The sequence below is a fragment of the Topomyia yanbarensis genome, chromosome 2 (genome assembly GCF_030247195.1).
Source record: "Topomyia yanbarensis strain Yona2022 chromosome 2, ASM3024719v1, whole genome shotgun sequence".
NCBI lineage: Eukaryota > Metazoa > Arthropoda > Insecta > Diptera > Culicidae > Topomyia > Topomyia yanbarensis.
In genome coordinates this window covers 32,582,066-32,603,795 of record NC_080671.1, presented here as the reverse complement: position 1 = coordinate 32,603,795, position 21,730 = coordinate 32,582,066, and the positions used below count along the sequence as shown (strand labels likewise).

Below are 21,730 nucleotides of genomic sequence, written 5' to 3'. Positions count from 1 at the left end.
TTGCACATATACTCGTCCAGACCTGAAGCTGTGATGGTCGCGCAGATGTTTTGAACTGCAACTCCGAAATCGATCAGCGTGCACAGTTTTTCAGCTTTCGGCGATGGCATCTCCCTGATCTTATTCACCAGCGAATGGACGATGACTTCCGGTCTACCAAACAGGGTTCTTAGCGTCGCTATAACCCCCGGTAAGTTGGCAGGATGCAACAGACGACAACGTACCGTTTCCATTGCCTTTCCCTTGAGGCTTCGTTGAAGTCGAAGCATGTTTTCTTCGTCGCTATATCCACAAATCCTGGTCGAGTTCTCGTAGCATGCTAGGAAAAGCGGCCATTCTTCTGGGTTCCCGGAAAATATGGGAAGCTCCTTGTTGACAGCTTGACGCGCTGAAATCTGACTTTGACTTAGCGAAGAAACACCAAAAAAACCGCTACCAATCGGTTGGAATGCTGTCGCCTGAGGATTCAGTCCGATTCCACCGGCTGCTCCTCCGCCGAACATCGCATGCCGTTGTAGAAGGCGGCTTCGCTCCTCCATATGCTTCTTCTCTAATGCCTGCTGCTCCTCCAGCAACATCAACTCATGCGCTAGAGTCTCACCGCCCTGGCTCACCTCGTGTACATTAATTTGTGGCAGTGGATTTTCCGTCGAACTTGCTGTCGGTCCGGTTCCCAACGGCCATGGCAATAACGGCTGATTTCCGGTCGCCCCTGTCGTTGATCCTCCGCTGGCCACCTGCTGTGGCTGATAGCCCGTAGAACTCGCTGTTAATCTACTGCCTAACAATTGCGGGTTTTGACTACCAGATCCACTGAACACCATCTGTACCGGCTGATTTCCGGTTGAACTCGCCGTCAATCCACCCCCACTTGAGCTAATTAAGTTTTGCTTTTCCACACGCTCTAGCACACGTCGCTCCGTATCTTTCAACACTTGTTCATACTTTTTCCGTTGATCTTTGAGCTCCTTCAGATGCCGATCATCTTTCTCCTTCAACATACGTTCAAAGCTCGCCTGCATCACCGCCAACTGTTTCTGCACGTACTGCTCCAGATTAGATTCCGTTAGCCTGGTTCCGGGCATTGGTATCACTCCAGTGTCTGTGTTAGGTGTAGATGCGCCGGCTGGAAGTTGAATCGCCGCCTCAAGGCATCTCTTGCAACTCCACTCCTCATCCTGAACATTTGAATCCACACTAACACAGGCGAAATGAAACCACTGCTGGCACGAATCACACGCTACCATCCGACTGTTATCCGGATTCTTACATATGTCGCAGCTCACCCCCGGCGGTAGAGCATTATTTACTGGGGAAGTTCCCTGACCGTCACCTTTCTTTGACATACCGACTAGAGCCCCCGATCGATAAACGGATTTTATAAAATGTTGCGCTAGCAATCGGACAGATAGAAATAGTTTCCGGTTTTGTAACTAATATATTTGATGACAGAAGTTATAAAATCCCTTCGGGGATAAATGCAAATTAATATTGATTTTACATAAATAGAGCAAGTACTCACGTTTAGTTTCTTCTGCTGCTATTCTATCCGTACTAGACACAACGGCCCGTACTATCTTCGTACTAAATTTAGTTTCTATAACATAAGATTTTAGGTTAAGCTATTGCATGATTTCAGTTTTTAATTTTACCTTCTGTATGTATGTAGTTTTAAGCTTTAATAAATAAACTGTACTGACTGACCCGATACTGCAGGATTTAGTGTTAAGCTACTCAATTTAACTTTTAGAAATCCTCCACTTTGCCTTTACTGACTGCTTTACTGAAATAGCTTTTTATCTTCCACTACCGTATGATTTCACTGACTGCTGACTTGCAACTTTTCTTCTACTTACACTCGACTGGTAGGATGACAGTTCAGGGTTGTGTTGAGTCACGCACAGATCGAAATATAAAGGTGCGCCCAGTTCACAGGGCTGTGGCACACATATATCGGAGATGTTTAAAAGGAAGGTGCGTCGCATCACAAAGAGATGTGACACTTAGTGTGTTCAGCAAAGATATTCACGAAAGCAATTTTAACAATTTTGCCAAAGACGTCAATTCGTTTACAAAAAAAATACTGGAAAAACTTATAAAAGGATTAATCACTAAAATAATAGCAGCAAATGATAGTCCTCGCTATTCTTGATAAGTATTCTGAAAACAGCGAACAAAACTCAGAAGTTTCAACGCAAAAAGCCAATTACAATTTGAAACGCTATATTTTTTCAAAAAATTCCGAATTAGTTCGAAAGTATACGAGATCAGCCAATGTTGTTTTACAGAAAGTTGTCTATATTGGTAATTCAAACCTTTATACGAAATATACCAAACTTGTCAGGATAATATTTAGAAAGTTATATTAATGAATTGACTTTTAAGGGGTCATTCGCAAACAACAAGTATTGAAAACATTAAATATAAAGGCTGTGTATCTTCAGTAAAGTTTTTGACAAAAACTATCCCTACAATTTTGTTGAAAACATGTATTTTCAAGGGCTTGTAATGTCCACAAATTGCTCCGAAAACGTCATTGACCCAAATTCAAAGATTTATTCGTAATTAATAGATCGCACGAAAAAAACTACTGTGCTATGCGAAGAAAATTGAAACTAATTTACGTTATCAAAATAATGTGTTGATAGAAGCAAGATATTTTACGAGCATTTTTTGCAGGCGGATGACGTAGGACCATCATTTTCTCTTCGCGCATGTTTGAATTGTTTAAATTACACGGCGATCCTTAGTTTAATTGTACTTAAGAGTCCGAACGATCGTGAGCCTCAGTAATGCATGTCTACAGGTTCAACAGGTCAAAATAACTGAGGCAACTCATTCTTTGATATGACACAAAACATTATTGTTGACACGAGGATATCTAATGCGTTTATTTTAAAGGCACGTTTTCGTTGTTCAAAAACTTGTCAAAGCAAATGTTTTCGGTTTAGACAACGTTCCTCGATTTAAGCTTGTTATTAATGTGGTTTTTTGCTTGAAGTCAAACGCATGGTTTGAGATTAGTTAGGGTTCAGAATAGCATCAGTTTCAGTCTCAAGTAAAAACCACACTAGTTATTCAGTAAACCAGTTTACAGCAGTTTGTGCTTTTATCAGTTTAAATAATTAATCATCACTATGTCAGGCATCACTTATCATCATCAATACTCACTTAGTACAAGATTGAAATGGCCTTTCCCGGTTGTTTTCATCAACAGCACATTCATATCGAGATCATATTTCCCATTAATTTGCATAACCGGTATCTTTGACACGATATCAAACTTCCTTTCCGCCAGATGATCTCTAGAAGCACACAAGGAAGAAAACCTACAATTATTTCACTTCTCAGTCCCTCCACCATCGCTGTTCCCACGAACCGAATTTTCTTAATTTCAAAACCACTGGCTCCCTGAATGGTCACATTGGTTAGAATCAATCGTAATCCTTGTCCATTGACGATAGCCAGCTTATCGAAATAGATCGGGTCCAGTCTGGTAGCCGATCTTCCATCACCGTAATCCCCATTGGCCACATTCTGGCGAATCCGATAAACAGCATTCGTTATGCACTTTTCCATATTTGGATTACTGCGAGAACAGACACTAAGAACTGGCGCTGGAAGACATCAAAATAAGTCACTTTTTAGGCACATTTTCACTTGTGCAAATGATTGTACAGCATACCAACATAAGCTTTCCCGTACTGAAAACTCAGCACCACCAGGAAGTGGCTTAGCAGGAACAGCATCGTCGTGTGACTGGGATCGGTGACTCCGAACTCGGGTCGGGTTGTTGGGTTGAGAACACTTTTACTTGATTATTCGTCCACCAAATCTGTTCAATTAATGCGGTTGTAATCGCTTCGCCGCAACAGTTTTATACAAACAGTATAAAAACAAAACTCTTTTAATCGATCCTCTAAGCGGGGGTTAAAACTCTCAGCAAATTACATGCCTGCATAATTAGCTGTCATTGATCGGATCGCTTAGTATTAGCTACTGGAATTAGCTGTTTTGAGCAGGTATTTCAGAATTTTAATAAATAGATCAATAGTAAGTTCGGAAAAAGTTTTTGTCATTTTGAAAGCCTGTGAAAATATAGTTTTCATCGATGACAGACACCTACAGTGATACGAACACGTGCCTATACCGACGTTTGCAGATTTTTCACCCTCCTGCTGATTTACCTGATTTCAATGTAATCGACTTAATCAATTATTTACAGTGATGAGGAGGAATCATGAATAATTCAGCGAATCTAAACGGTTTTATTTGAACTGCATTGTGTGAAAAAATGTAGAGTTATGCTATCAACACGCAGAAATCAGCTGTGAATAAAACAATCTTTGCGTTCACCGTCGGAAGGCCATAGAAACGGTTTTGCAAGTCGGTGATGCCTTAGAACGAATAAGTTACGATAACTAATGAAGCTTGAAACATTTCAAAATATTTGCGTGTGGCGGCAGAGAGATCTTTGCGTGTTCCGAAAGCTCTAGGAGTTTGACGAACCTAAAACGTTGATAAATTTTACTATTAATCAAAATTGATATCACTAAAGTTTTTAGGTGGAAAATAAATACCGCGAAAAGGCTACGCAAGAAAACTCGGATAAGGTCGTTACAAGGCAATTTTCTGATAGCAAAGCGTACAAAGCTTCTCTGAAGGCGCTCCAGCCGGTTACTTTGAACGGCGTTGTATGGCACCCATACTAGTATAGCATACTCCAAGGTGCGTAGTATAAAGATTTCAGTGCATTGAAATCCACAAAATCGACTGTATTTCGATTTATAAAATGTGGTCTGCGAAACGAAGTTGTCGAAGTCACGGATAGAATCCTCCCTCTGGATGACGCAGGCTTGAAGGGGGTATATTCGCAACGCCTTAAAGTTGCCGAGCGTCCGAAACTTATCACCTTACATATGGTATACGCTCACTTATACATCTCATTAGTAGCACGTTTGCGGAAAAGTTTGATTATTCCAAAATACATACAACAATTAATGAAAGTTTTAGGCAAACGACCTACAAAGCTTAAAAACTAAAACTTTGACACCAATTTCACTAAAAAATGTTTTAAAGTTGTGACAATCGTGCTCCAGATTTCATCTCAATGCTCCTAAGACTTCGTTTTACAGTTCCCAAATTCGGCTCAATTAATAAAGGTAAAAAAAGAGTAAAAAGCTCACAGTTAAACCCAACTGGAATTTGAATCGGAATTCCGAATGTCTTTCGCCGAACTTCCGACTCAAATAAAACAACCGATCCCAAGTAGGGATCGGTTGTATGATTTGAACAGGATTTCTGACAGAAACCAGTCAATCATATTCCGACTAACTTCAATGGGGTGTATTGAACTACTAACACATATGTAAAAATAATCAGAAAATTTTTCGAATGGGGCTATTTCAAAATTTAGTTCCACTGAGCAGGGCCGGCGGATAGCGTGGGTAGTATGGGTAGTACTACCCACTCGAAAATAACCGAGACGGGAAATACTCACTCGAAAGTTTGGAACAAACTAAAACCTGAAATTAACCGCATATTTGTCTTGCGCATAAAATACAAGCGTCTGAAAATCTCGATACACAATAATTTCATTTTTTTATTGAGATACAAATGTCTTTTGGCTCACAATTTAAATTTCTTGAAAATATGGTATAATATTTAGGATTTGTTTAAATTTTAAACTTTTTAGTAATACTAGGGGGAATATATTTTAGCACACAATTTGTTATTTTTTAGCACAAACTATTATTTGATTAACAATTGAAACAAGGAGAAACTCTATTAGGCTTATTATAAGAAAGACAAAGGATATACACAAGAGGAATTGATTTCAACATAAGAGTAGAAGAGACCGTATCAGGGAAAGTGAAGAGAGGCCGGACATCAATGTTAGGGAAAAGAAGAAATTAAACTTGCAGATTTTTGGCATACGGAAGAATACTACAGGACATCATGAACCGGATCGCCGAGTTCCCTCCGTGGATCCGCTGGGAACTCTGTAGAAGACAGCATATCAATGGGACCGTTCATAAACCACGTAGACCGAAATTTGAGAATTTTTAACCCCCCCCTCCCCCCTAGTAGACCTTAGTAGACTTTTACCAATCCCCCCCCCCCCACGTCAAAAGTCTACGTAGACTTTTAATTTTTTTTATTCGCAGGAAATGTGAATTTAGCAAGAAGCACATTATAATGTTCAATTAAAAATTAGCGTTCAGATTTATTTCAAGCTATTTGAATATTAAAGAAAGGTTTTTCACATTGGTTTTTTGTCTATGATTGATCAAATCAATTAATACCGATTCAAGGTGCTTTCCAACGTTTGTGTAGCGGAATACTTCTTTTCAAGGTTGGTCACTCAAATATATGTAAAAAGATATATTGCTATAATTAGCTTAAATTGTGGCCGAAGTGCGACCTACACCAACAATGCAGAATTGCTAAACACTTTTTGAGCCTTACTGATGAATTCAAAATTGTTAAATTATAAGAAACAATTACAAATTAATACTGTCAATGTGTACTATCATCTAGACTAAAATAATAAACCAAACATGCACACAAATTTCACTTTTCGTGTACAAATTTCAATATTTCTAAGATAATAAGATAATCTAAATTGCCTTATTTGAATTAGGGAACGAAGCTATTGAAATCTTCCCAAAATTATTTATATTTATTATGTAATTAATAGCCGTATCACCTTAGAGTATTATCGCAAAGTATCAAAGTTTAACTCCGAATATTTTCGAAGATAAATATAGTAGAGCCGGTTTGCACGGAGTTGCATAGGATCAAGACGTAAAATTTAACGGGTGTTTAAAGATTTTGAAATCAGTGTAAATGATTGCAAGAGAAACTGATTAACTCGAGTAAACACTTTGTTGTAGAAGTTTAACTACACTACTGCTTTAACCACCGAAATCAATAAATAAAAATTAAAAAATTAATCCATTAATTGTTAAAAATCGGGTGTTTTGTTGTTACAATGCTTAACTTTGACCATTTTTTAACTTTTTATGGTTCATGCATTAAACCCTCCGGAAGTCGCGCTTATGGCCCACTGAACGAGCAGCTGCTGGTGTCCTAAGACGATTTCGCTAGATTTTCAGAGCAGCGTGCACTCAGTGCACTAGCGCGACTGCCGGAAGGTTAATGGTCCATGCATGTCTGCTAACTAGGGGTGTCTCAGATGATTTCACAGTCAAAATCTTCCGTCGAGAGGCATTTTGGGCGATCGTCTTTAGAACTGTCATTTTGTATTATTCCTAGATCAAAACTATATCAAAATATACGCAAAAACAACAACGTGTGAGGTTGTCCAAAAAAATCGTGGGTTCTGGGTTGAGTGGTCGCTTAACCAGTAGTTATCTCAATAGTGTACTAGCTTTGAAATTTCTGCATAAATACTGAACAGACCGATATTTTGAATACAACTCTCTTTAAATCCCATTCATAATTAGTAATACGAGAATAACAAAAAATAAAAGTCTACGTAGACTTTTTCAAAGACCCCCCCTCCCCCCTCGTAGAAAAACGTAGACTTTTGCCAGACCCCCCCCCGTCCCCCCTATGAGTCTACGTGGTTTATGAACGGCCCCCAATTAAATGAGAAAAAAATAACTAAATTTGGCTATCTATCGCGTTAAAAAATCTGAATATGAGAGACATATAGGGAGATCGAGGATAGCTAGCACATCTCGGTTCTGGAACGAGGCCGAAGGGATTCGTTTAACGAAGATCTGGCGTTAGGGCACTAGGCGCACGACAAGACAACATGTTTAATGTTGCGATAATTGTCATCATAAGTGCTGAGACCGCTCTCCACGACTCCACTACACCGGAGATGCTCATCCAACGTATAATGACTGGACATGACCCGAAAAATCATCCGAAAGAAGTCACGAGTCTTATCCATCTCCTTGAACCAAGGCTTGTTTGTGCCTTTGGGATTCCTAACCTTCCATTGTTCCACGAAATTTCGAGCGTCCTCTGATCAGAAATACTGCAAAACTCGTTGAAGCTATGTGATCTTTCATGAATATCACCTTCTAATGCCTAACTGTACGCCTTTTCTCATTGCCATTCTAACACTTAGTAGTGACTCCGCCTTCTTATTATCAGAAATGGAGCAATGCAAAATAATTCAAACTAAGGTAATCTGATATGATTTATCACATGAAGAACTAAGAAACTTCCATGTTTCCCCATAAAATGCAAAGAGTGCATTCCATACTTCATCGAATGGCGAGCATCCTTGGAACTCTAATAATGTGGGCATGGTTGTTGATGGGTAAATATATAACCATCAGATTTGTGGGGAGAATGTATGAAGCACAGTCTCTTTTATGATCACCCTCACCACTACTGCCATAATAATTAGCATAGAAGCGATGCATAGCTGTCATCATCTAAAGAATGCTACAGTGATATGCGCACTACAATGTTTAGCGCGAGCATCTTTGATGCCATATACGTTTGTGTGTACCAGAGCAATCATTACGTTAAAATAAAGTATTATCATTTCATCGCGCAACATCAATTGTTTGAGTGTAGATCTATATGGAATGCTGTTGTCACCGAAAAAGGATTCTTGGTTCCGTGCATTCCGATCAACGGTTCAATAGAATACACAACGTAGGACCTAGCCGCCAGATGAAACACTATTTCTCTTGTTAATCCTTCGACAAACCGGTGCCAATAACCGCGTTTCCAGCATTCATTAAGTTTTTCATTTGCGTTTCTAACGTTACGTATATTCGGAAAAAAGGGCGATCCGACATTCAAAAAGTTCTTATAGGACCTTTTCAAGCACAATTCTGAGCGCGAAGAGAAACCGTCCACTGCTGTTTGCGCCGGATCTCGTTTCGTCTGACCTTTAATCGCAGTGTCGATAATCAAGCCTTGTATGTTTCCACCGGAGGAGTTTCTTGTTTTGATTCAATTGTTCGGATATAGTGGACGCGTAGCTGTTCCAATCACTAATTGAGGTCGAATACAATGATAAATTCAAGCTTAGTCATGATCATATTGAAATTGTCGCGAATATTATGCAGTAAGATAGATCGGTCATCAACGTGAAGACAACCCTATGGCATACCGTGGGAGTTGAAGTCGTCTCTAACCAAATGAGGTGCTATGTATAGGAGCACAATGTCTGCCATTGATTCGGACTTGACAACCGACAACTTCAATATCTGGTACCAAGGATTAACTCGGCCCTGACGAATAATGGTACAATTGTGGAAGATCTACGTCGGAAGACGGAAGTTAACCAAACGTTTCGTGTTAATCCTAGATTAAACCATGGGTATGAAATATACGGACAATTTGGGTTTTTGATGTCCCGTGAAGAAATTCCTGTTAGTTTCTAAGATTTCCATGTCGAGGAGCCACTTACTAGAGATGGTCGGGTTTCAATTTTTTCGAACCCGAACACGACCCGAACCCGACCGCATGAAAATTTAAAAACCCGAACCCGACCCGAGCCCGAAATTATAAAATTTGAAAAACCCGAACCCGACCCGAGCCCGAACATTTTAAAACTTAAAAACCCGAACCCGACCCGTACCCGAGAATGAAAATTTTGTAAAACCCGAACCCGACCCGACCCGAGAATTTTAAAATTTGAAAACCCGAACCCAACCCGAACCCGAAAATTTAAAATTTGAGAAGCCCGATCCGAATCCAACTTGCTAATACGGAGAATCAACCAAAGGTCTCGAAGATTTTTAATTCTAGGCACCCGAGCTGGACCCTTGACTCATCTAAGAATAGTAGAATCACTCGAATCTGAAGTAGCACCATACGCATTGAGTTATATCTGCATATGGAAAAACAAATCACTGCCGAGTAGAATCCGCATTTATATTTACTATTATTGAATGTCAAATTTGTAACGTGCTGAGAAACTTGATAAATCGTTGATATCTTAACCGGAAATTAAGTTAAATCGGCGGTCAACTCATGGGGAAACAGAAAGCTTAATGGTCACAGTTTCCAACAACCTTGCCCGTCGTAATTAACCAAAATTTCTGATTTTTTATCAGAAACCATTCCTGCAAGGCAGTATCGTATAATTTATTACATGTATTAAATTAAGCTATGACAATTGGCAATTCGTATTCGACAGTTTACATGACGTCACCCACGTTACTGGTTGGAACGGTCAAACCTGTATCGAAGGGTATCAATCATTTTTTGACGTGTTCTTGATGTCCCATCATTAGCGTTAGGACGATCTATGATTGGGTATCTAAGTTATTTTATGGTTCAGATTATACGGTATGCGCGCCAATAGAGATGCTTCGACATCTCCAATGGAGCTCTCGGAACGACTCCAAAATTTTAAAAATCCGTTAATGGCTTCAACAGAACACACAAAATTTTTGCGATCATTTCGTTAAGTTCGTGGAAATTCATTTATTTTCATGAAGGAATCCGGATCATGCAACAGCTCAGCCCGGGAACAATCTGACAGAAAATGCTTGTATCATATATATCACTGATTTGATAATGGTGCTATTATCCCGTCACCATATGAGTGTCATGACCAACGAAACCTGGCGGAAGTGAAGCTAGGTTTAGGTCTGATGGAATAAAGAAAGTCTCTAGAAAATAAATATGGCCTAAACTATCTGCTTTTAAAAAAATAATGTGCCCTTTATAAATTGGAGCCGCCATAATGACACCAAAGTACCACCAAATTTATGAGTCCAAATCCTTATTTTTCCGTTACAGTTTATTTTAATTGCAAGAAATCTTTATCATAAACCAATTTGATTATCAAACTTACGTGAAGGTAGGTACAACCTATTTGTTTCATTTGACCAATTTAACAGTGCTTGCTTAAAGTTTGTTTGGGGTACAAATGTACCCCACAAAACCGTTAGCGTTAGTGTTTTGTCATGTGTACATAATTCAAAAAAAAATATATTTTTTTAAAAGCAAAAAAAAAGTTAAAAGTTCCAACTCTGCCAAATAATAGTATCTGTTATTTGGTATAACAAAGCACTATAGCAAAGTAACTAGAAAATGCGTTTGGATCGGTATCGTAATTTTTGCTTTTGCGGATGAAAGAGTCAAAACACATTCGTGAATATGATTTGTATATACTATGCAAGACGCATCATTCGATTTGTTATCTTCTGCAGCCCATGCTCTGGAACATACTTACTTTATATACACGTACAATGCACCGGCTCTACCTATTCCTTCGACGCCTTCCTGTTTCATCTCTGTTACTGCATATTGCTGTATTTTTAACGATTGTATTGGCGTTTGGTTTTCAAAAAAGCATCGGAATACATATACTTTTTGACTGGTTTTTGAAAAAAATTATTCAAAAGAAAATTTAATAAGCTTTACAACGTCGTATAAATGGTCAAAATTGATTTGAAACTATCGGAGTTATAGCAATATGAAGAAACAAGGGAGTTTTGACGTATTTTAAAGACTTGTTCTATACAAAATGAAATATTACATACTTAAATAGTCAAAACAAACAGGTTACTTTAAGAATGATTTTAGAATAAAACTATCCAATTTAATTATAAATTTAATAAAAATTAGACATACTAGAGCGATTTTAGTTCTGGGGTACGAATGTACCCCCACAAAACCGTTTACGTAGAGAAAAAGTCGCCGCGGCCTAAGTATCGGTTTTAAAGTACCTGTCGAAATTTATATTCCATTATAGAAAGTTGAACCGATATTTTCCGATAAATTCCTGTTGACTTGGTTTATTACTAATTATCATGAAAAATAATACGCAAAGAGATTTTAGATGTGAAACACGTATTGTTGAATGATCTTTCATGAATGTTCGTTTAAAAAATTAAATAATTCAGGCAGTTTGCGAATCTGAAGAGACGGAGTCTTATGCAAGAATGAAAAAATACAATATTTGAGCACCAGAAAATACGACAAATTCTAGCGATTCAGAGGTGCTAACATTTGGTACGATTATATGTGTCATCCATTCGTATTACGAAGTATAATTCACTACTACAAAAAAGACTGCGTTTTGTGTATAGACGCAAACAGTGTCATGAAATGGATGGGTTGTTTTGTTCAAAACCCGAACCCGACCCGACCCCGATAATTTCTAATTTGAAAAACCCGAACCCGACCCGAGCCCGAAAGTCCAAAATTTTATAAACCCGGACCCGACCCGAACCCGAGAATTTCAAATTTGAAAACCCGGAACCCGACCCGAACCCGAGAAGCTTAAATTTACAGAACCCGAACCCGACCCGTAACCCGTCGGGTTCGGGTCGGGTCCGGGTTTCGGGTCCAAAAACCCGAACCCGACCATCTCTACCACTTACTTCGGTACTAGCACCCATCATGTATGAGGCAGCTTAGGAGAGCAAATGATTTTTCTTTTTTTGGAAATTTATAGGCATATTAGACAATGTTCCCTCAATGGGATTGTCAGACTCTCGTTCTTTAGTGGAGAAGGGAGCGTAGGAATTAGTTGTGGTTTTTATGTTTCCACATTGGGTAACTGTATGGACCAATTGTTCGTAATGACGGCATACCCTTAGGCACAAAAAGGCGAACAGGTAGACGAGCCCCGTTCAAAAGAAGAAAATTTAATAGAGTAGATCCGGCGAAAGTCCTGACATGAGACTTATTGAAAATAAGTTCTTATACTCCTTGATTTATGCTGAACGTATTTACTTGCAAACCAGCATTTTCACTGACCGAAGCAAAGGGTTCTGGAAAGTACCAACGCCATATTTCGCAATTAGGACCCTGTCGGAGACAAACCATCAATCTCTACTTCCCAGGCGGGTACGTAGACAATATAATTCTTCGTAAACGGGTTAAATGGGTTATATTCGGTCAGGAAGTAGACCTTCCAGGGGCCTGTTGTATTCAGTGAATATAATTTACATCGAAAAGGAGAATTATTCGCATTATTTTGCCATCGGATAAATATTCAAAACGAAAACAGAAAATTAATGCAACGAAATTTAAAAGAGTAGAGTAATTGGTACTTAGCTGTGGAACATTTGTAGTATCAGTAATCAACCAACACATTTTCGCATAGTGTCGGTTACACAGCCCGATAACAAAGTGTATTTCCAAATAGCCACCAGGTATTATCCGTTAATTTTCACTTTTACTAACATAAACCACACACCAAAAAAATCTGAATTTTATCGTTGACGTAATTGCAAACATGACACAATTCAACAAACCGTAATTTACGAAATGACGGAACATTACCGTGTTCCGTTTAATTTTACATGAAACATATACTTTACATGCCCAATAACATAAAATTACACTTCCTACCATTCATAACAAACGCTGTATGTGGAGTAAAATTACATGATTTACGAAATTAAACGCCATGTAAAATTAAAATCAAACGTAAAACTGAGTCATTTTTGATGCTCGTATATGTCAGGGTCAGAAGACGTAAATTTACATTATTTTTTCTAGGTGTGCATGTCTGAACTTTCGTCACTACGAGTAGAAATCACTCCGAATCTTACTACCCACTCGGGAAAAAAGTGTTTCGCCGGCCCTGCCACTGAGTGGAGAAGTTAATTTACTTGATCCAGATCCAACGTCACTAATAAACCAGTCGCTGATCCGTCGTTTTGAGAATCTCGAATAATCGTTCACTTTACATATGGGTAGCGATAACATTGTTTTTCGTAAATTGCGAGATCAATAGAAATCGAAATCAAAATTAACATCTTCTCTTCTAATTTCAACTCTTCAAATGATCGTTAAGCAAACTTTCAAGCTACTTTGAGAATATATTCTTGAAGAAACATTACAGGCCACATCAGTAGTAGTAAAATTAGTAAAAATATTTTCTCCGTTGAAAAATTTGTGCTATCAATGTGATAGTTTCAGTGTGCTCTCAGCCTTGGTAGCGTACGGTTGTATATTGTGATAGTGATAATCTAGCAGCAGCACATAACCACACATCCAGCTAAGTATAAGTGTATTGTTATATTTTATTTCGAGAACTCTGTCGTAAATTCTAAACCGAGTGATTCTGGGCGAATGTCCCACGTAGGTGGGGAAGATCCCCCTACAGAGATCCCATCGACGACCGAAAACCCCGATATCGAAATGAACTCAGAAACGCGTGATGACTCTCCCGATGTTGAATCTCAAAATGGCACCCAGCCCATTGTGCGTATCAAACAATACCCTGAGAATGCCACCGGTCCGTTCGTAATCTTTTTTCGTCCATTAAAAAAACCTCTCAACGTAATCCAGATATCAAAAGATCTGGTGCGGAAATACACATCAGTCCACGAAATCAAAAAGGTCGAAGCTAGCAAACTCAGGGTGATTGTGAACGATTTAAATCATGCAAACGATATAGTTCGCAACCAGCTCTTTCGTCTGGAATACCACGTGTACATTCCGTGTAAACGAGCGGAAATTGATGGGGTTATTTCGGAACTAGGTCTAGATTGTGCTGAATTGCTTAAATCTGGACGCGGAATATTCAAAAATAAGGAACTAGCTGCGTTACGGATTTTAGAATGTCGACGCCTAAAATCAGTGAATATTGTTGGTAATGGGAAGGAATATGTGGAATCAGCGTCTATTCGGATAACATTTTCTGGCAAGGTTCTACCAGATTTCGTTGAAATCGAGAAGGTCCTAATACCAGTACGACTTTTTATTCCCCGGGTGATGTTCTGCCAACAATGTAAGCAATATGGGCACACGAACAAGTTCTGTTCGAGTAAATCGCGCTGCGGTAATTGTGGGCAAGGCCATATCGACTCAGAGTGTTCTATAAAAGACATTGGTGCTTGTATTCATTGTGGTAAGGTTCATGAAAATTTCCGACAATGTGACGTTTACCAAGAAAAATCTCTTCGCGTAAAAAACCTAATTACGAAACAAGCTCGTTTGTCGTATGCCGATACCGTCAAAAACCTCACGAGAGAGAACAGAAACGAAAATCAATTTCAGCTGTAATCCAATCTCGTGGATGACGATCTCTCAGTCTCATTTCCACCATTGCAAAAGCCGGGCAACAAACGAAAAAATCCCTTATCCCCTCTTGTCAAAAGAAAAGACCCAAGAACTAGTGTACTTGACAATCCCATTCCCTCCACTTCAAAAACCCCTGTGTGCGAGAAGGGCATGAGTAACCAAATGGCACATACAGAATCAACATGGCCGAAGCCTGATCAAAAAGTGCCTTCACTGACACCTGAAAACAGAGCGTTTCCCACAGCAAATTTCAAAAATTCTGGTATGCTATCTATTAGCACAATTACAGAAACCATTTTAAATATTCTTAATGTACCCGAGTCTGTAAAAGAGTTTATTCGAAGTGTTCTTCCACTAATTAAATCCCTCGTACAGCTGTGTGCTGATAAATGGCCCCTCATTCGTTCCTTTATATCCATCGATGGAGAATAAAACAGTAAGTATAAAGAAATTCACGATAGTCCAATGGAACTGCCGGAGTATTTTACCTAAGATTGATTCTCTCCGTGTCCTATTACACAACAAAAATGCTGATGTCCTAGTGCTTTCCGAAACTTGGTTGTCAGAAGAAATGGATTTCTATTTACCAGGCTTTAACGTGATTCGAAAAGACCGCCGAGACGGTTATGGAGGAATTTTGATAGCTATCAAAAAAGGACACAATTTTCGAAAAATTGATATTGTAACCCCGGCTGGACCGGAGGTGGTTGCGTGTACTTGTAAAATTAACGAGTTTAATGTTTCTTTCTTGTCAGTTTACATCCCTCCAAATCAAAACATTAGCTTTGACAACTGTAAAACCATTATTTCTACCCTTCCTCAACCTAGATTAGTATTAGGCGATTTCAATGCACATGGCACCGTTTGGGGCGAATCGTATGATGATGCTCGAGCTAAAGTAATATATGACCTGTGCGACGATTGCGATCTGACTGTTTTAAACACGGGTGAAGTCACACGCATCTCTTGCGCACCGGTAAGAGAAAGCAGAATAGATTTGTCTCTTTGTTCATCGTCGCTAGCTCTAAATTGTAAATGGTCAATTATAAATGACCCCCATGGAAGTGATCACTTACCGATTCTGATTACCGTTTCTTATTCATCTCCACCTCCACCGGAGATTCTTGTACAATATGACCTGTCCAAACATATTGATTGGCAGTTATATGCTTATCTCGTGGAAAAATATGTAGAGAACATTTTAAATTCAAACGACCCTGATCCACTGAAAAAATACGATGCGTTGGCGCAATCAATTATACAAGCAGCGCTGGAAGCACAAACCAAAAAGCCTCCTAAAGACAATATAGTGAAAAGTAGAACGCCTACAGCTTGGTGGGATACCGATTGTTCCGAAGCCTACCAACAAAAATCAGATGCATATAAAGAATTCAGGAATACTGGATCCGTCATCTGTCTTCAAGAGTACTTGGCTGCTGAATCTCGTTCCAAAAATCTTTTTCGTTCTAAGAAATTAGGGTACTGGCGAAAACAAGTGCAGGCGCTAAATAAAGACACATCAATGACCACTTTATGGAAAATGGCTAGAGGGATGAGAAACACCAAAACAGTAAACGAAGATAGAGAGTACAACGATGAATGGATTTTCGATTTCGCGAGCAGAATATGCCCTGATTATGTTTCTAAACAAAGTCCATGTTATGAGAACTCGGAATCAACATGTACCTTATCAGACCCATTTTCCATGATCGAACTGTCTATGGCCCTTCTCACTTGTAACAACTCCTCTCCCGGTCTAGATAGAATAAAATTTGCTCTTTTGAAAAATCTCCCGTCGATTGCTAAACAAATGTTGCTATCGCTTTTCAATATGTTTGTACAAAACAATATGTGTCCTGAATCATGGAGGGAAGTAAAGGTAGTTGCACTTCTAAAATCTGGAAAACCCGCCGCAAACCACGAGTCATATCGCCCTATATGCATCTTATCACGCCTTAGAAAACTGTTAGAAAAAATGATCCTGGTACGTTTGGAACGGTGGACTGAAGAGAATAAAATTCTCTCCGTTTCACAATACGGATTCAGGAAAGGTCGGGGTACACAAGATTGCTTGGCTCTTTTATCGTCCGATATACAATTAGGGTTCTCTAGAAAAGAGGAAACATCAGCGATTTTCCTCGATGTTAAAGGAGCATATGACTCTGTGGTAATACATCTATTATGCGACCGTTTATTTGAACTTGGAATTTCAAAAAAAATGTGTGAATTCTTGTATAATCTTCTTTCATTAAGAAATATGATATTTTTTAACGATAACATTGCAAAAACATCTCGAGAATGTCACGTGGGTCTCGCGCAGGGCTCCTGCCTTAGTCCATTGCTTTATAATATATATACTTCTGATATCGATGGTTGTCTGGTTGGAAAATGCATTTTGAGACAATATGCCGATGATGCAGTACTATACGCTGTTGGCAAAAAACCTGATATTATGCAGAAGGATATGCAATTATCTCTGAACAACTTAGTATCCTGGGGTAACAATAAAGGGTTGACTTTTTCGTCGCAAAAAACCGAAACTGTGATGTTTTCGAGAAAACATAATCCTGCAACGATTAAATTCTATTTAAATGGGACGATGATAAAAGAGTCGTTGAATTTTTTATATCTTGGTGTTTGGTTTGACAGAAAATGCATTTGGAAAAAACATATTGAATACCTAATTAAGAAATGTTCGAAGCTAGTGAACTTTTTGCGATGCATCACTGGGTCGTGGTGGGGGGCTCATCCTACTGACTTACTGCAGTTGTACACTTCTACGGTACGGCCACAGTTAGAATACGGTTGTTTTAATTTTCAAACCGCCGCTCGAACCCACTGCGTTAAACTGGATCGTGTACAATATCGATGTCTACGCATTTCTCTAGGTTGCATGATGTCAACACCCACTGTATCTTTAGAGGTGATGTGTGGAGTAACTCCATTAGGATTAAGATTTGCCGAACTTTCCTATAAATTTTTGATAAGATGTGAGTCTTACAATCCAGAGGTGCTGGAGAAGTTAGAACAGATTTTCGAAATAAATCCATGCTCGAAGTTTTTATCAATTTACAAAGAATACATTTCGGAGGAAATTTCTCCAAATCCTCCAACTAGCGAGAGAGAATTTTCATTAGAAACCATTGGCTATACTCCTGATATAGATACTTCGATGACGATTGCAATTAGAGGAATACCAAAAAATATGTTACCGAATTTCGCTCCCACGATCTTCCAGAGAAAATACGGGCATATAGATCACAGTAGAAGACTGTATACCGATGGGTCAGTAATGCATAATTCAACAGGGTTTGGTGTTGCTCATTGCAGTCGAACTGCCAGTTTTAGATTGAAAACCCCATGCTCAATATTCGTCGCCGAGCTCGTTGCAATTTATCATGCAATTGAAATAATTAGAGATTTTGAACCTGATCATTATTATATTTTTTCCGATAGCCTTAGCTCGTTGGAGGCGTTAAAGAAACAAGGTTTTTCGAGGCAGTCTTCCATATTTATTTTAAAAATTAAAGAGATGGTAAGCCAGCTAACACATCAAAACTATAGAATCTCTTTTGTTTGGATTCCTTCACATTGCCGAATTTTAGGTAATGATGAAGCGGATATTCTAGCTAATATTGGGCGTGAGAGTGAGGCAGTATATAACAGGAATATTCAACATAGTGAATATTTTTATCTTCCAAAACAATTAGTGTTACGGGACTGGCAAATAAAATGGTCATGCAGCGCTTTGGGCCGATGGTGCTATTCAATAATCCCTAACGTGTCTAGACTGTCGTGGTTTAAAGGCCATGAATTAGATAGATCATTCATCGTCACAGTATCTCGATTGATGGCTAACCATTACGCATTAAATGCACACCTGTTTCGGATAAATGTTGTTAACACAAATGTATGTCGTTGCAAGAAAGGGTACGAAGATATCGACCATGTGTTATGGGATTGCGATGAAAATAGTCAAAAACGGGAGGAGTTAATTGGCCGTTTAAACCAAATCAGAAAACCTGCTCATATACCAGTCAGAGATATTCTGGCCATTAGAGACTTTGAATACATCACCGAAATATGCAGATTCCTTAAAGAAATTGATCTCAAAATTTGATCTCTTTGACAGGCACCGACTGACAACTCAATACACGGCGTATCGAAACTATGTCTACATTGGCCGTAAATGGACGCCCAGCATCACTGAACCTATATATATATATATACATAAATTAACAGTGAATTCAAACAAATGTAATGTCAGCTCCGCTATGTTTATTATATTGAGCTTAAAAATAAAATTTTAGAAAAAAAAAAAAAAATGTGATAGTTTATCCGAAACGTTCTTCCAAAGTATTTTATCACTTTATTGGCCTTTGAATGAAGCAAGACTATTATGAATATGATCACACGGTGTACCTAAAACCGTTATTAGCAGAAAAAATTACCATCAATTCGGCATACGGCATTCGTAAAATACAGTATCCAAGCATATTCTGAGTGAATTTCAAAATGATCCATCCAGAGATTCGAGAGATATTGCGATTTGAAGTTTTATGGCACGTTTCATAAGGCTACCAGCATACACCCACAGGTTTAGTCTTTTCTTTATACACGAAACTTATTTGGTGCTTGGTATTCGAAAGATATAGTATTCAAGTATATCCCCTGCAAGTTTGAAAATATTTCATTGGCGGAATCGGAAGTTCTAGAGATTTGAATGCGGTATGCGGTTATAGATGGGTTTTCTACCAGACTTCAAGCCATGTTTGTCCATTGACTTTTTTAGATCGTTTGTACGTGTCGCGGTTTTAAAGAAAATCCTTACCATTTGATTACATAAACATATTGTACAAAAGGTGTCATTTATATGCCGCACTGAAAAAAAAAAATGAAAATAGGGTTTGTTACCTAACGTTAACTACAACGTGTAAATTAACATATTTGAATAAAAGTTGGAATGTTTACTTCCAAAGGCCATATCCCAGTGGTACAACCTTCCCATCGGCTGCTATTGACACGTAGCAAATTTTCATATAGACTGCTACCACTGATGCAAAACTTTTTAAAATGGGTTCAAAATCACTTGAATTTGCCAGTCTAGAGCAATAATGACTAACCAATGTCGATTTGACCACATTGGCGACCTACGACGGATCTGGATTCCATTTAAGCCGGAACTGCTCAAAGAGTAGAGTAAAGGAAAATTCCAAATTGAATTTGAATTTTTGATGTCAAAAAAACGATGCAAAATGGAATGGAAAATTGACTTTTTTGGACTTTGGCACATTTTTGCCTTTCACATACAAAAAGGTTATGCAATCACTCTGAAAATCGTCAACCGCATCGCGGAGGGCCAATTTTTTTTAACTTGTATGGGCTTTCTGTATTTTAATAGGGGCGTAGCTAGGGATATGCGGTGAGATGTTGCCCTCCCCCTCCCATTGCACACCACCCTTCTCCACACCCCTCCCTCCCACATTACACACCACCCGACCGGTTCTCACGGTAAAGATGGACAAGTCTGGCTATGCCAGGAGACATGCTGTGAACTCGAGTGATTCGTAGTTATGCTGCCTAAGCTCGACCCTTATTATCAGAAGACAAAAGTTAAGCCCGTAAGATATTAAGCCTGTTCTAATGACCCTGCCACTTCTAGTTTTCCGATCTGTATACTTCACATCCTTGCTCTTACTTGAGTACTGTGGCTCTAATTTTCATAACTTTCCCTACCCAGTAGTCTCTAGCTAATTGAATGTCGTGAAAATACATAAAAAATGTGATAAATGTTCGCGAGCAAAGAATCTACGCTGCTTTAAGCAGTTCCATCTTCATCATTCGCACATCAAGTGGCCAACTGACACGCTTTTTCGCTTATTGAATGTCGGAAACGAGGACACAGCTTTGCTCTGGAGAGAACGAAAATCATTGATCGCACATTTCGATCTTCGGCTCTACCACCGCTAGAGATGTGTCATATTGCCAATACACCCAACACCGTAAATCATCGCACAGACGTACAGGGCCTCAACACACCTTACGCTGGTATCTTACATGCAGCTAAAACCATTACTGGCAATATTAGATGGAAATCTAAAAGTTCTCCTAATGACACCAACACTGCACACTGTGTTAATATCTCAAACAGGGATGCCAAAGGTACTGGTAAACTACATTTTTTTCGGTATATTTACATTTGCACAAGCCGTACAGCCCGCTACAGCGACGCATCACTACAGCTCATGCCAGAACGGTAGCCATACCGAGTACATTTTCCCGTAGAGCAGTAGAATACATTTTTGTTTTGCTGCTGTACTCCGACTGCTCGGTGAGAGTGTGGCGTAGTAAAGTTTGTTCTCTCGCTTTGTACACTTTTCTCTGCGTAGTCAAAGGGAGAGGCCCGCACACCAAAGCGATGATGCCGGTCGTGGCGTAAACGAACCGCATTTATTGCCGTCGTTTTTGATTGAAAATATTGAATATATTAAAAATATTAAAAAGTGTAAAATGAGGAAAGAGAAGCTGTACCACTCGCGTCTGGTGACTGTACTGGGGGCAGTATTTCTTTGTCATGTTACTGCTTTGCTTACAGACTGCCGTGCAGCGCTCGGCGTCCTGCAATAGCGAACGACAGCAGCGTCAAAAAAGAAATGAGAATGTAGGCAGAAAAATTACAGCCGCAGAAAAGGTAAGCATTTTGCATCCTTGATCTCAAATATTACGAAGATCAGTTGAC

At 39.0% G+C, this 21,730-nt stretch overlaps 1 protein-coding gene across 1 annotated transcript in view; it reads right to left on the bottom strand.

Moving 5' to 3' along the window:
* The window catches only part of LOC131682126 (uncharacterized), a 28,869-nt gene extending 25,020 nt beyond the window's left edge, over positions 1-3,849 (bottom strand). Inside the window, exons 1-3 of the mRNA XM_058963361.1 lie at positions 3,686-3,849; positions 3,380-3,617; positions 3,172-3,305 (exon numbers count right to left, since the gene is read on the bottom strand). Of these exons, the coding sequence (XP_058819344.1) occupies positions 3,172-3,305; positions 3,380-3,617; positions 3,686-3,749 (436 nt within the window). The 5' untranslated portion in view covers positions 3,750-3,849. The remainder of the gene's footprint in view (positions 1-3,171; positions 3,306-3,379; positions 3,618-3,685) is intronic.
* Between the last annotated feature and the right edge of the window lie 17,881 nt (positions 3,850-21,730).